General features: G+C 32.5%; 1 protein-coding gene across 1 annotated transcript; it reads left to right on the plus strand.

Moving 5' to 3' along the window:
* Positions 1-1,457: 1,457 nt before the first annotated feature.
* On the plus strand, positions 1,458-13,402 carry LOC132627459 (probable beta-D-xylosidase 7). Its single transcript, XM_060342808.1, has 6 exons — positions 1,458-1,911; positions 3,095-3,397; positions 6,001-6,170; positions 6,431-6,528; positions 11,626-12,390; positions 12,680-13,402. The coding sequence occupies exons 1-6, from the start codon at positions 1,507-1,509 to the stop codon at positions 13,267-13,269; spliced, it is 2,331 nt and encodes a 776-aa protein (XP_060198791.1). The 5' UTR covers positions 1,458-1,506; the 3' UTR covers positions 13,270-13,402.
* Positions 13,403-14,323: the final 921 nt, after the last annotated feature.

Consider the following 14,323-nt stretch of genomic DNA (forward strand, 5'->3'; position numbering starts at 1 on the left):
TCAATTGTAATATCAAATCACTAATTTTATTTAAGCCAAAACGTTGATGGACCCCAATTAATTATGGTTGAATGCTTATGGATTGTCATTGTCCTACTCACTCGTGTAGCTGCCTCCCACCAAGTGCATAAAAATATTCTTTAAACCTACTCTATATATTTTTCCAAGTTTTTTTTTGGATTAAAAATAAAGTTATATACTTTCGAAATTCCCAAACAAGCATTTAAATATCCTATTTGTTGTCACTATAAAGTAATATAGCAGCAACTAAGCAAAGATAAAATGGTCGCTCGCCCCGCCCCTTTCAACTTTCTTTTCTTCCTTATTTTCAAGAGTAATATGGGACTCTTTTCTTACCTGTGGAGTGTGAATTTGCAAAATGTGAAAACACTTTTGCCCAAAAATACTTCCTTAGGACAGAAATTGCTCATTTTATTTTGCTTTAGAGAGAAACTATTTAATAAGTATTCCACCTAATTCTTCCCTTCCCTTACAATTTTAGAGAAAATTCTTATTTGGAGCCTGTTTGACCAAGCTTTTAAAATAATACTACAGTACTTGTTTTGATAATTACTTTATCAAAGTAGCTTGTTGTTTTTTTGAAGAAAAATAATTTGTGTTTGGCCAAATACATAAACAAATCTAGTTCTACCTAAGTTATAACAAGTAACAGTATAACTAACGGAGACACCCATGCATATGGGAGAAAAAATAGAAAAATTGTCTTCGGTAGTTACTACTATTATTTCCATCTACAACGTTAGTTAGAAACAGCTGAAAGAGATACTACGTATCTGCACAATTACTTAAAATATCAGAAATCTAAAAAACCGACTACCAATAAACATTGAAGATAGTCGAGGAACCTGTCTTTGGTTAGGGCCATAAAGTCATTTCATCAGAATTTATTATATTTTCTTTTCTTGTACAGCCTACACGAGTAGTAAAAATTAATGAAATTAGTAATATGACTAACCAAACCCAAATACAAACCAAAAAGTGCTCATAATAAAGTTTCTTCCTCTCATATTCATGAGATAGATGAAATTTCTCTATTCTTAATTAAAAATTTCAAGTTCAAAATGTGAGAATGAAATTTTTTCTAAAATAGAGAAGGAGCTAGGACTTAAAATTATTGAATCTAAACTTGCAACCGAGCCTATAGCTCGTATTAGTTAATGAATTCTCAATTAAATATTTATATATATATATATATATAATGAATGTTTTAATACAAACGTATGATCTAAGTAAAAATTATAAAATTTATCCAAAGTGTATTTAATATTTTGGCTTCACCCCTGCCCTAATGAAAAACATTTCCTCTTTAATGGATCCCAGGTAGCACGAATTTAATTACTATAACCAGTGACAGTGAGTACTGTGCATTGAGTAGTTAAAAAAAAAAAATACTAAAAAGAAAAAATTTCCTCTTGCCCTTATAAATATAGGTCACCAATCTATCCACAATTGCTACTTCTTTTTTTCCCACCTTTTCACTTTACAATGAAACTTCACATCTTAGCTCTCATTAGTACTACTACTCTCCTATGTCTAACACTCATTCCAACAACTGATTCAACTCAACCACCATTCTCTTGTGACTCGTCTCTACCACAAACCAAATCCTTAAAATTCTGCCAAACAGCACTTCCAATCAGTGTACGTGTAAAGGACCTTGTATCTAGACTCACACTTGATGAGAAAATATCACAACTTGTTAACTCAGCACCTGCTGTACCAAGACTTGGTATTCCGGCATACGAGTGGTGGTCAGAGTCGTTACATGGTGTTGGTTCTGCTGGAAGAGGCATTTTCTTCAATGGGAGTATTGGTGGAGCTACTAGTTTTCCGCAAGTTATTCTTACTGCTGCTTCTTTTGATGAAAATCTTTGGTACCGCATTGGTCAGGTATGAACCAATATAAACTCAGTTTGTTTAATTAAAAGATAATGGTCAAGGACATATTTCAACGGTCTCTTTTCGGGAATTTCACGCTCACAGTTGTCTCCTTTTCCTACCGAAAGTATCATAATTTATGTATTAAACCACCCCTAGTTGAGTAGATCATGAAGGAAAAGTGAACAGTTGATAATTGGTCTAATCAGCTTCGATGTGTGTATTAATACATAGATAGTGATAGTTCAGCTAAAAAATGGAACATTTGACAGTTGAGGTGTGAAAGTCGCAAAAAAAGTGATAGTTGAAATGTGTTTTAGACTATTAACTCTCTGTTTAATTTAACTTCTATACGTCGATACTGTAAATTCTTGCATATCATATACTGGGAGTTGGAGTTACAGTTGCTGGGTATGGGCAGAACTAATAGTTTAATTTGGTTTTGGTTTTGGCTCTGCATTTGTGTTTAAGTTAATATGTATAAATAATTTATTCAAAATTTTAGTAATAATTATGTACAATAAGCAGATTATTAGTTATCTAAAAATAAGGCGAAACCTGTTATATTAGATTGAAATGCATTTTGGTGTATACAAGTTAAATCTATTATAGTACTCTCTTTTTCATTTTCTTCATGTTACTTTGCGTAGTTCACATTTCTAGGCTTCCGTGTGTGTGTCGGCGGATCTCCTGATCTTTGTAGTGTCTCGAAATTCAATTATTGATTGATAAGTTTCTGTTTTCAGTATACCTCTTAAAATTCTATAACTTGTACTAGCACATTGTACATAATCTTTTCTCGAATCTCTTAATTAAGATCGAGTTAAGATAAAATCATGTTAATTTAATGGTGAATGTCAAGTTTTGGATTTATGAATTTCAAATTGTTGTGATTTCTGAAGATCTATCAGAAACAACCTCCATAACCCCACAAGGATAGGGGTAAAATTTGCGAACACCCCACTTGTGAGATTACATTGAGTTTTTGTTGTTATTGAAATGACACAAAGTAAAGTGTCATTTGAAATGAATCAATTTGGGTAGGGGAAGAGTTTAGTTCAAGTTCACTTACAAAAAATAGGTATTTTTTAATAACAAGCATGATCTGATAACTTAAGAAAATGTTTTACAGTGTAAACGTATGTAAAAGAATTTTAATTTCTGACTGTTTATTATTGCAATTGGAATGATGAAGGTGATAGGAAAAGAGGCAAGGGCAGTGTACAATGCAGGGCAAGCAGTAGGGATGACATTTTGGGCACCAAATATAAACATATTTAGGGACCCAAGATGGGGGAGAGGCCAAGAAACACCAGGGGAGGACCCAAGCATGACTGGCAAATATGCAATTAGGTATGTGAGAGGAGTACAAGGTGACAGCTTTAATGGTGGCCAACTCAAGAAAGGTCACCTTCAAGCTTCTGCTTGCTGCAAACATTTCACTGCTTATGACTTGGATCAGTGGAAAAACTTGGATCGCTTTAGTTTCAATGCCATTGTAAGTACTCTTCTTTTCTCTAAACCTATCAGTACTTTATTACTTTACTTTTTTTATTATGATGGTGTTCGGGTCACTTTGTGAGCATTTTAGTTATTCCACAGATATTTATTATCTAGGGGCAGAGGTAAAGTTTAAGTTACGGGTTCGACAGAACTCAATAATTTTGACTCAAATTTTGTATGTTACATGTTTAAAAGTTAAATTTACAACAGTTACACACTTAGAGCCTGTTTGGATGGGTTTATGCCTATAAGCTGTTTGCAGCTTATAAGCTAAAAAAAATAAGTTGGGTAGTCTAACTTATTTTTTTTGGCTTATAAGCTGCTTTAGATAAGCTAAGTCAAATGGACCCAATTATTTTTTTGAGCTTATTTTAAGCACAAAATGACTTTAAGCTGGCTAGTCAAACGCTTAAAAAAATTAAAAACAGCTTATAAACAACTTATAAGCCAATCCAAACGGGCTCTTACACTTTCTGTCATTGTACTGCGATACTCATAAGTTTACATCCTAAATCTACTTTTACTATTTACCTAGCTTCCACGAGCACGCGCATAGAATAATATCGTCTTCCAGAATTTAAATATATGGAATACATGTCCAATTTTACTATTTTTGATGAGATTTAAGTCTTGATTTTCATAGTTTTAAGTGACCGCTAAGCCAGACTTTATCATTGTTTGAAAAGTCTTTTTTTTCACTATGGAAAATGAAGAGTTTATGCACAACTAATATTTTTATGTTGCTTTTAGGGGTCGTTTGGTGCATGGTATAAGCTGGGATATCCCAACACTATTTTTTTATATCATATTTGATGGTATAAATTTATACCTTGTACCAAACAAAGTATAAAATGTATCTCATGGTATAAGCTGGGATATCCCTTCCTATCCCACTTATCCCGGGATTATTTTAGCCCATCTCCTAGATGGGATAAAATAGTCCCAAGATATGGGATAAATTAGTCCCGTGATTATAATCCCGGGATAATTTTGGCTACCTACCAAACGACCACCCGCGTATGCGCCTTTATTTAGATTCTTTCGATTTTGAAATTACCAATGGAGAATCTTTCACATGCTAGCGATCCTTTCACCGAAGAACTCTTCAAAGAGGACACTGGCTTTCTATCTTTGAAGGGTTGTTCTCTCGTTACAGTCACGTGGCTTTCAGCTCCTCTCCCGGCCTAGACACCGTACTCATTAGCGAGCGTCTGGTGACCAACGATTCCGGATTCCCCAAGTTCCTTCTTCTGCGAATGTGAGATACACTCTCCTCCCCTCAGCCATACATCCCTTTTTTGCTTTTGGCCCCGACGACTTCCGGCTGCCTTCTATCAAAGGATGTGGCTGCCTCAATCAAAATAGATGGAATTGGCCCTAAAAAAGCCATTCAGGTTCGTTACCGATTAGGTATCAGTGGAAACATAAAGATATAAGAGCTTTTTTATAAGAGTAATGATTTTTTAAACGAGTCATTTTTCTTGGGTGAAAATGTTTGTAGAATATGCGGAGGATGCGATCCTTAATAGTTCACTATTGACAAAAGCCAATGTCCCGGGGTCCTTGAGAGCTTAGACGTCAGCGGGGAAGAACTCTGAAAGAATTTCATCGACTCCTCCTCTCTCGAAAGTTACACTTTAAAGTACATTTGGAGGAGGATATTTTGCAGTTTTTAACCCTGTTAGTTATATGGCCAATCGGTATTCAACCATCCTCAGTACTTTCGAAGTTTAGAATACTTTCGAAGTCTTGGTATGTTTTGTACTTTCCCAATGATAAAGCGATGGTCACGGGATTTTCTGCATTAATTAGTAAACAACCCCGAGATGGAATTTTGATTTTGGAGCCTTATCTGTCAGATTTTTATTACAGAAAAATATAGTTTAATGCTTAAAATTTGGGTGGAATAATTCTTAAATTATTGGTCTGAAAAAGAATGCTGTTTATTTTATATTTATATATTGGCGGTCGGATGTCAAAAACAAAATTAAATTTGAAATATAATTTGCGTTGCCAACCTTTCAGTTGGACCAATTTCAAAAGACTGGGACTTTTATTAATTATAGGCTATAGCTGCCCCTTTTTTGGCTTTTCTTATTTATGTAATGTTGTACGCAGGAATATTACTAGTATATAAGTAAATCCCTTCCATTGTCCACTATAATCATATACGTATAGTAATAGTAGTTCAGTGATTAATCTATTTATTCTTGCAAAATTAGCGGGGGTGGATTAGAGTCATTGTAGGACCATTTAGAAAATAGACTAAAAAGTTGGGGTGCCCACTGGCCATTATTGAAAAAAAGATAAACAAGTCTCTATCTTCTTTTTTAGGATTCACACTTTTTCTCATTAGATCTCTCCTAAGATTGAAAAATTTGAGTGTTTAATCTTTAACTTTTGGGTAAAGGATGAAGCATGAGAATGATGCTTTTTTACAATTTGTACTATTATTCTGTTTGTCGCCTAGTTACTTCAAGATTTAAGGAATCTGCAATTTTTATATGTAATAATCTTGTACTAGAAAGTTTATATTTTAGTTTCACTTTTTCCTTTTTTTTGCAATGCTGACCTCTGTTTCTTCCTATAATTACCTAGGTTACCCTTCAAGATATGGCAGATACATTTCAGCCCCCTTTCCAAGATTGCATACAGAAAGCACAAGCCAGTGGAATAATGTGCTCTTACAACAGTGTCAATGGAATCCCAAGTTGTGCTAATTACAACCTTTTGACAAAAACAGCTCGTCAACAATGGGGTTTTCATGGGTAATTCTAAAATTTACTGCAGTAACTTTTTAGGTACTTTAGAAATTTACCCTGCTATTAAGGAGTGGTTCCGGTTCTTAACAAAATTGAACAGAACTTAACTTATATACACTAGCAGTATAAAACTTTTTATTAACAAATTAGGAAAAGTATGAATTGTTATTTATTATATATCATCTTAATTTAATAGTGGATAACTTGCACTCTTCCAATATATATATATATATATATAAGTTAAACTCGTGTTAATATGATGATAGGTACATCACATCCGACTGTGATGCAGTTCAAGTTATGCATGACAACCACAAGTATGGCAAAAAACCAGAAGATGCAGTGGCATTTGCACTTAAAGCTGGTATGATAGTACCCTTAAACCCTCAAACACTGTTAAATTTTTTTTATTTTTTTTTGGTGTTGTAAACTTTCTTGCTTTTAGGAACTTTAATTTCTACCAAAGAAATTATTTTATAATATAGAGAGATAAAACAAAATAAAAGCTCCAATAGGCTCATGTACCTTTTTTTATTATTTCTTAAATAACCGATTAAATTAGGCTCTTATAATCATCAAAATAGAAAAAAGGGCAAAAATCGTATATGTACATAGTAAGAGGGTATATTTACAGAACATGACGATATTCTTCAGTTTACAAAATATATCAATAGATTTCTTATAAAATTATACGAACCAGGTAAATTAAAAAGAAGCAAATAAAACACATTAAATAACGTAAGGAAACTTTTCTTATTTTATTCACTTTTCTCTCCATTTAAATTAAGAGATATTGTTCCCTGATTTTCATCAACTTTTGTTCCCTTATTTTATCCACTTTTCTCTCACCATTCAAAACAAAGAGATATTATTCCCTAATTTTCTCCAACTTTTGCTCGAAAAGTCCATTCTAATTGGTTATTCTCTCATACACAATCAATTTCTCGGTATGAATCAGATTCCATACAAAGTTCGTTATAATTTTTGTAAGTGATACAAATCAGATTTCATACAAAGTTCATACAGCAGAAAACAAATATGTATAAATTTTGTATGCAATATGTATAACTGTATAAATTCCTTATGATTTTCTTGTATGAAATATGTATAAAAGTCGTATGTATAGTTTTGATTATGATAAAGTACATATAAATTGTATAAAATCTTATCAAAGTGTGTATAAATTATGAGAAAATATCTATAATAAATCTGTAATTGATACAAACCAGATTACATACAAAGTTCATGTACCAGAAAATAAATATGTGTATATTTTGAACGATTGTAGATTGAGTGAAATAAAATTGTGACATGCTTCCATCTTCATCAATTGGGACCATTAGAAGATTAGAATAATCTTTCATGTATGATCCTGCCTCCATTTTTTATTGGATAATTCCAAAAAGAAGGGAGATTTATTATATAACTGCAAAAGGGATAAATGAGTATTAATAAGGGCAAAAAATGTATATGTAAATGTTAAAATTGGTGGAGAATTGTTCGTCGATGAAACTGAAATCGTATCATACTAGGAGAGAAGATGAATTTTAGGTTTTGAAAATGGTGTCTATCAACGGCTGTAGAGGGAGAGGGAGAGAGAAATCTTTTTGAAAAGAAGAAGAAATTGATTGGTAACTATCCTAAAATTAAACCCACATTTAAAAATCAGTTTGTATTCCTTAAAAAAGAACCCAAAGTTATGAGTATCCCGTTAAGCCCAAATCTGGTATACTTTGTAATTTTGTTAGTATGTTTTGTAAATAAGGAAAAATATCTTTATGTTTTGTAATATAGAGTCTTAAGTAGTATTATTGAGTCATTTTCCCTTTGCGCCATTGGCCTTATTCGGTGGTGGTCTTTAATTTTTGCCCCTCAAATTGGTGGTATTTAATTTTTGTCCTTCACTAAAAATTCCTTGGTTCCAGGTTTGACTCGCGCTTAGTCAAAAGTTTTAAAAAAAATCGCAAGGTAGAGTTTGAATTCGCAAGGTAGAATTTTGCTACCTTCAGGCAAAGTTTCATACTGTGCCTTAAGTATAGAGTTTGTAGTTACTCAAAACTCTACCTTAGATAGAGGTTTGCATTAAGACAATTTTTTTTTTTTACTTAGTTAGAATTTTGCAATATTCTGTCTTAAAACCTAACTTTTGCCTCAATAGGTCTAATTTTATTACAAACTCTGTCTTGTGATTTTTTTTTTTTTTTGATTGAATCAGGCATCAAACCCCAAATCTCATGATATTATGCAAAGAAAAAAAAATTAAAGACCAGCAATTTCAGGGGCAAAAATTAAAGGCCAGTGCCATTGAATGGAAATCTGCCCAAAAAAAATGTTATATCTTTGACTATCCAATAAGGAGACCTACTGATTTTTGTCTTATCCTTATCAATGAAAGGGACAATATCCAACTCAAGTTTTTGCGCGGATTTCCCTTTGTATGGACTGGTCTTTAATTTTTGTCCCTTTTTTTCATTTAATGAAAATTATGGACTAAGGTATTCTTATTCGCTGGTCTATAAAATTAGAGATTCTGAGTTCAAACTCCAGCAGAGTAAAAAAATAATTTCGCAAGGTAAAATTTCATATAAACTATGTCTATTTGGAGAAACTATGTCTTGTCCAGCATAGATATGTAGAAATTAAGTTATCTTACAAAACTATGAAGAAAAAGGCATAGTTTATATGTAACTTTGCTAGAATAGACATATTTTCTATGAAACTTTGCCTTGAGAATTTTTTTTTTTTTTTTCTGCTTGGGTTCAAATGCCGGAGATATTCTCGGCCACTTTTCTATTACTTAAAATGCCGAAGGGAAAAAATTAAAGACCATTATTGGAGAGACAAAAATTAAAGAACGCTCCAAGATAGGGCAATCGTGCGAATTGCCCAATCCAAATCGATCTAGAAAACTAGAAAATAATAGGGATAATAAGGGGGAAAAACATGAATAGCAGCCCATTACTATAGTTTACATTCACTGACCTTACAAAACTAAGCCATAAACGTACCTACAAAAGTTAAACAAAATCGTTTTAGAAAAGTGGGTTTATTTTAAGTTTCTATCTTTTATGGACTGTTAATCTAGTTAGTATACTACAAATAATAAAGAAAGAAAAAAATTATAGAGAAGCATGTAGTAAACATGGAGATGCACTAGGCCCAACGTATTCTTTTTCATTTGGTTAGACCACCAATGAATTTTACCAAGGGAAAACAACACGTATATCCAAAAAGCAAACTATTTACGTATTCATACCTCTTTATCTTGATGTCATCCAAAATATTTATTCATGTGCTCCTGTTTTTTATTCTTTTTTCAGGCTGACGTTATCATGATGTCAGCATTGCATACTTTGTTGCTTTTTGTCTTTCTTTTTTTTTTGGTTCTATTTTTATGTTACTTTAACTTTTATTAATTTTGTCCTTTTTGTCTTTTTATTTTACTTTTTTTTTTAAAATAAAAAAAAATATAAAGAAAAAAAATATTAACTAATTATGTTTAGATTAATAAAAATATAAAAAAACCAAATAATTAGACTACAACAAGAAATAATATAAGAAAAATACTAAAGTCACTAGTTTATTTATTAAAATCTAAATTAATCTTATTTTTTTCTCTTTTGCAAATGAAAACAAAAGTTATATCTAAAATATAATTCTATTTTTTTGTAATTTGTTTTACAAATTTTAACTTGCTAAAAATAATATCAAAATTAAGTTTAAACTCTATTTGTTGTATTTTTTTTATAATTTTTTCTTTTGATGAAATAAGTCTGCCCTTTATGATACCTTGTCAGTATATGATATATACTATATGGGTATCATAAAGGACTAATTTTTTTTTTTTTTAAACAAATGACTTGATCCTCTGTGGTAGCCTGTCAGTATATAGTATATGATATATACCATGTCGGTATCATAGAGGATTGAGGAGTGTTTTTCTTGAAGAAATGAATCATTCCTCTATGATACCTTGTCAGTATATGATATATATTGTGTGAGCATCATAGAGGATTGAGTAGTATATTTTTTTTTTTAAGGAATGATTCAATCTTCTATTATACCCTGTCAATATATGATAAATACCATGCGGGTATCAAAGAGGGTTGGGCGTTTTTCTTGAAAAAATGAACTGTCAGTCCTCTATGATATCATGTCATTATATATACAATGTGGGTATCATAGAGGACTGAGTAGTAGTTTTTGAAGGAATGATCCAATCTTCTATGATATTCTGTCAGTATATGTTATATACCATGTGGTATCATAGTATACTGCAACTGTATACTTCAACTGCTACTGATTTGGTATACTATATGGTAGAATAAGCTGTTTTTGAGACAAAAAAAAAAAAGATATACTATATCAATTGTCTTTTTTTATATAGATTTTTTTTTTTAAAAAAAGGGAACGAAAATAAATGAGCCAAAAGGTGTGTAGAATTAGATGTTGAAAAATGGAAATAAAGAAAAAAAAACAATTTTTTTTAAAAAAATAAGTGAAATTAGAAAAGGAGAAAAAGAAAACTTTGATTTATAAGAATATATTTTCTATTCATTAGGTTTTAATAAATAAACTAGTGATTTTAGTATTTTCCTAATTACTTCTTGTTGTAGTCTAATTATCTACTTTTTCCATAAATTTATTAGTCTAAAAATAGTAAGCTACTATATTTATTTTTATCTTTTATTAAAAAAAGTAAAACAAAAAGACAAAGAAGAAAAAACAAAATTAACAAAAAGTTAAAGTAACCTAAAAAAAGGAACAAAGAAATTAAAAAAAATAAAAGTAGCAAAGTATACCGCGTCACGAGAACCAATAAAGTGTGCAGCGCTGACATTATGATGACGCTCAAAAAAGAGAACGGGAAATGGGGGCACATGGATAAATATTTTGGGTGGGAGCAAAGTAAAGGGTTATGGGTGTGTAAATAGTTTGCTCTCAGGGTATTGGTGTTCTTTTCCCTAAATATCTTGTCTCAAATAAGCATTTTGTGTTGTTTTCCCATTTGCCAAAGGATAAATGGGATAAGTCAGTACAGAAAGGATTGTTTTCTTTTCATTAAAGTGATACAAAATAAAAAGGAATTTTATACTACGCTTCAGTCTAGCAAAGCTCACAAGAAAAGATTATCGTAGTATTTATTTCTTACAATTTTAGTCAATATGCAGTGTATAATTACTGTATAATATATGTGTAGTCAGGGTTATACACTTATTAAATACTTACTATACACTTGTTATATATTGAGATGTGACGAATACAAAATGTTATGCTTGGCGGGTGAAAATATTTTTAGCAGGCTGACTGGAAATGTTAAGATCTTTATAAAAAATTGGAGGCAATAGTCACTCGTTTACTGCAATATCAACTAACCTTATAGAAATTGGTAATGGTAATAAAATAATATAATGGACTAGCCATCTTGTCTACAAATGTGATGGGAATTGAAATTTCACAGGCATGGATGTAGACTGTGGGGATTACTTGAGGAAATACACAAAATCAGCAGTTATGCAGAAAAAAGTTTCAGAAGTTAATATAGACAGGGCTCTTCACAATCTTTTCTCCATAAGAATGAGGTTAGGACTATTCAATGGGAACCCCCAAAAACAGCTCTTCGGAAACATTAGTCCTAGTGTTGTTTGTGCTCAACAACACCAAGAACTAGCCCTTGAAGCTGCAAGAAGTGGCATTGTCTTGCTCAAGAACAGTGGCAAGCTTCTTCCACTTTCCAAGGCGAAAACGAATTCCCTTGCTGTCATTGGTCCTAATGCCAACAGTGCTTATGTCCTTCGTGGGAACTACGACGGTCCTCCTTGCAAATTCATCGAAATTCTCAAGGCATTTGAGGGTTATGTGAAGACGGTTCAATACCACCAGGGGTGCAATGCGGTTAACTGCACATCTGCTTACATTGATCAAGCTGTCAACACTGCAAAGAACGCAGATTACGTCGTTTTGGTCATGGGGTTGGATCAAGGTCAAGAGAGGGAACAATTTGATCGCGATGACTTGGTGCTCCCGGGGCAGCAAGAAAATCTCATTACTAGTGTTGCTAAAGCTGCAAAGAAGCCTGTTATATTGGTGCTTCTATCTGGAGGTCCTGTCGATGTTTCTTTCGCGAAATACAACAACAAAATAGGAAGCATTTTGTGGGCTGGATATCCTGGTGAAGCTGGAGGAATTGCTTTAGCAGAAATCATATTTGGTGAACATAATCCTGGTAAGACTTGATCGCTTCTTTATTTTTTTCCCTTCCCCAAAATATGCTTGATTTTAATAATAACGGCTTTTCTTAAAGGGATTTTTACATTGCATAGCCGCCCACCAAAATAATAGCCGGAAAATATATATATATATATATATATATATATATATATATATTGTATATTAATGTATTCACATATAATATACATATTTTATACATAACTAGTGTATATTTGGCTAGCGGTTATACTTATTTTGGCGAGCAGCTAAATGTGTAACTTTTCTTTCTTATGTCACTTGTGCAGGGGGTAAATTACCTGTTACTTGGTATCCTCAAGACTTTGTCAAAATACCAATGACAGACATGAGGATGAGACCTGATCCAAAAACAGGTTACCCCGGTAGAACATATCGATTCTACAAAGGTCCCAAAGTTTACGAGTTTGGATATGGTCTTAGCTACACAACTTATTCATATGAGTTCAGCTCTGTCACTCCAAAAACAGTCCAGCTAAATCAATTATCAACTGCAAAGATAGTTCAAGGTTCGGATTCAATCCGTTACACGTCCGTGGATGAAATGGGAAGCGACAACTGTGAGAAGGCGAAATTCTCAGCTCAAGTTAGTGTCAAAAACTCAGGGGAAATGGATGGTAAGCATCCAGTACTACTTTTTGTAAAGCAGGACAAAGCACAAAATTCAAGTCCTATCAAACAGTTAGTTGGATTCCAAAGTGTGAGCTTGAAGGCAGGAGAAAATTCTCAACTTGGGTTTGAGATCAGTCCTTGTGAACATCTTAGCAGTGCTAATGAGGATGGATTAATGATGATAGAAGAAGGATCTCGTTACCTTGTCGTTGGCAATGCAGAGCACCCTATTAACATCATGATCTGAAACCAAAAAATTTGGTTGCAAAAGTTATTATTATTTTGAATTGAATTTCAACAATCCTCTCTAAATACCTACAGTAGTGGCAATGTTGCAGCAACAGCTAAAAAGAGATATCAAGATGAATTTGAGCCATTAATCTCTGTTGATTTTTTTTCAGATATCTATTTTATTTTCTCCTTTTTTTCAAGAATCAGAAAGTTTGAGAGAAATTCAAGTACCAACCACAAGGATTACCTGATTTTAACCACAAGGATTACCTGATTTTAGTTTTAGACATTTACACAGCAGTTTCTGCTTGACTTGAAAATGGATTATTGGTGTATCCTTAAGAAATGTTAGGTGCTATACATCAGTAATGAGAAAATCATGAAGAAAGCAATAATAGATAACAGAACAATCATATACTGATATCCCTTAAAGGAACTACAGTTACAGCACTCACATTGGTTCTGAAAGCAGCAATGACAAAATCATGATTACTGGGGCATACACTAGGTTTAATATGTAGGAAAAGGATTTTGACTCTTCTTCCCCTTAAGTAAAACTATGTGAGATACTGTAGTTTGTGCTACAAAAAGGAAGAAGTTCTGAGTAGATTATTTGAACTGAAAATGATCAAATTTATACCTGTAATATCTGAAATTGAGTAACTTTGCTTTCCGTTAGGCTTTTGGTCTAATCTTACCCCGCCGGTAGGAAAATGTTTATGATTGCCCTTGACCCCAAAAGGAGTTCTAACCTAACGGTAATCTAAAATCATAGTTAAAAGTTGAGGGGTAAATTTGTTTCTTGAAGAATTTGGACATATGGAGTCCACCTATAGAGCTCTCTACCATGGTAAAGGCAAATTAATACTTTTTTCTAACGGCAATAATATGAATGAACTAAAAGTTTAACGGAGGGCAAAATTGCTCAATTTCGTATTGTACATGGTCAAATTTGGCCCTATTCCCTTATTTGAAATGCAATGATGTATTATGTATGAAGGTGAAAGAACAGAGTTAGTACTTGGTTTTAAGAGCTTCAATGATGAGTTTGCTTTCATTTGAGGAAGTGT

This window comes from Lycium barbarum, chromosome 2 (genome assembly GCF_019175385.1).
Source record: "Lycium barbarum isolate Lr01 chromosome 2, ASM1917538v2, whole genome shotgun sequence".
Taxonomy (NCBI): domain Eukaryota; kingdom Viridiplantae; phylum Streptophyta; class Magnoliopsida; order Solanales; family Solanaceae; genus Lycium; species Lycium barbarum.

Coding starts and splice junctions, on each gene's coding strand:
- LOC132627459 (XM_060342808.1), top strand. CDS start 1,507: ATGAAACTTCACATCTTAGCTCTCATTAGTACTACTACTCTCCTATGT. Junction 3,398..6,000: donor GCTTTAGTTTCAATGCCATT/GTAAGTACTCTT, acceptor ATAATTACCTAG/GTTACCCTTCAAGATATGGC. Junction 6,529..11,625: donor GGCATTTGCACTTAAAGCTG/GTATGATAGTAC, acceptor GAAATTTCACAG/GCATGGATGTAGACTGTGGG.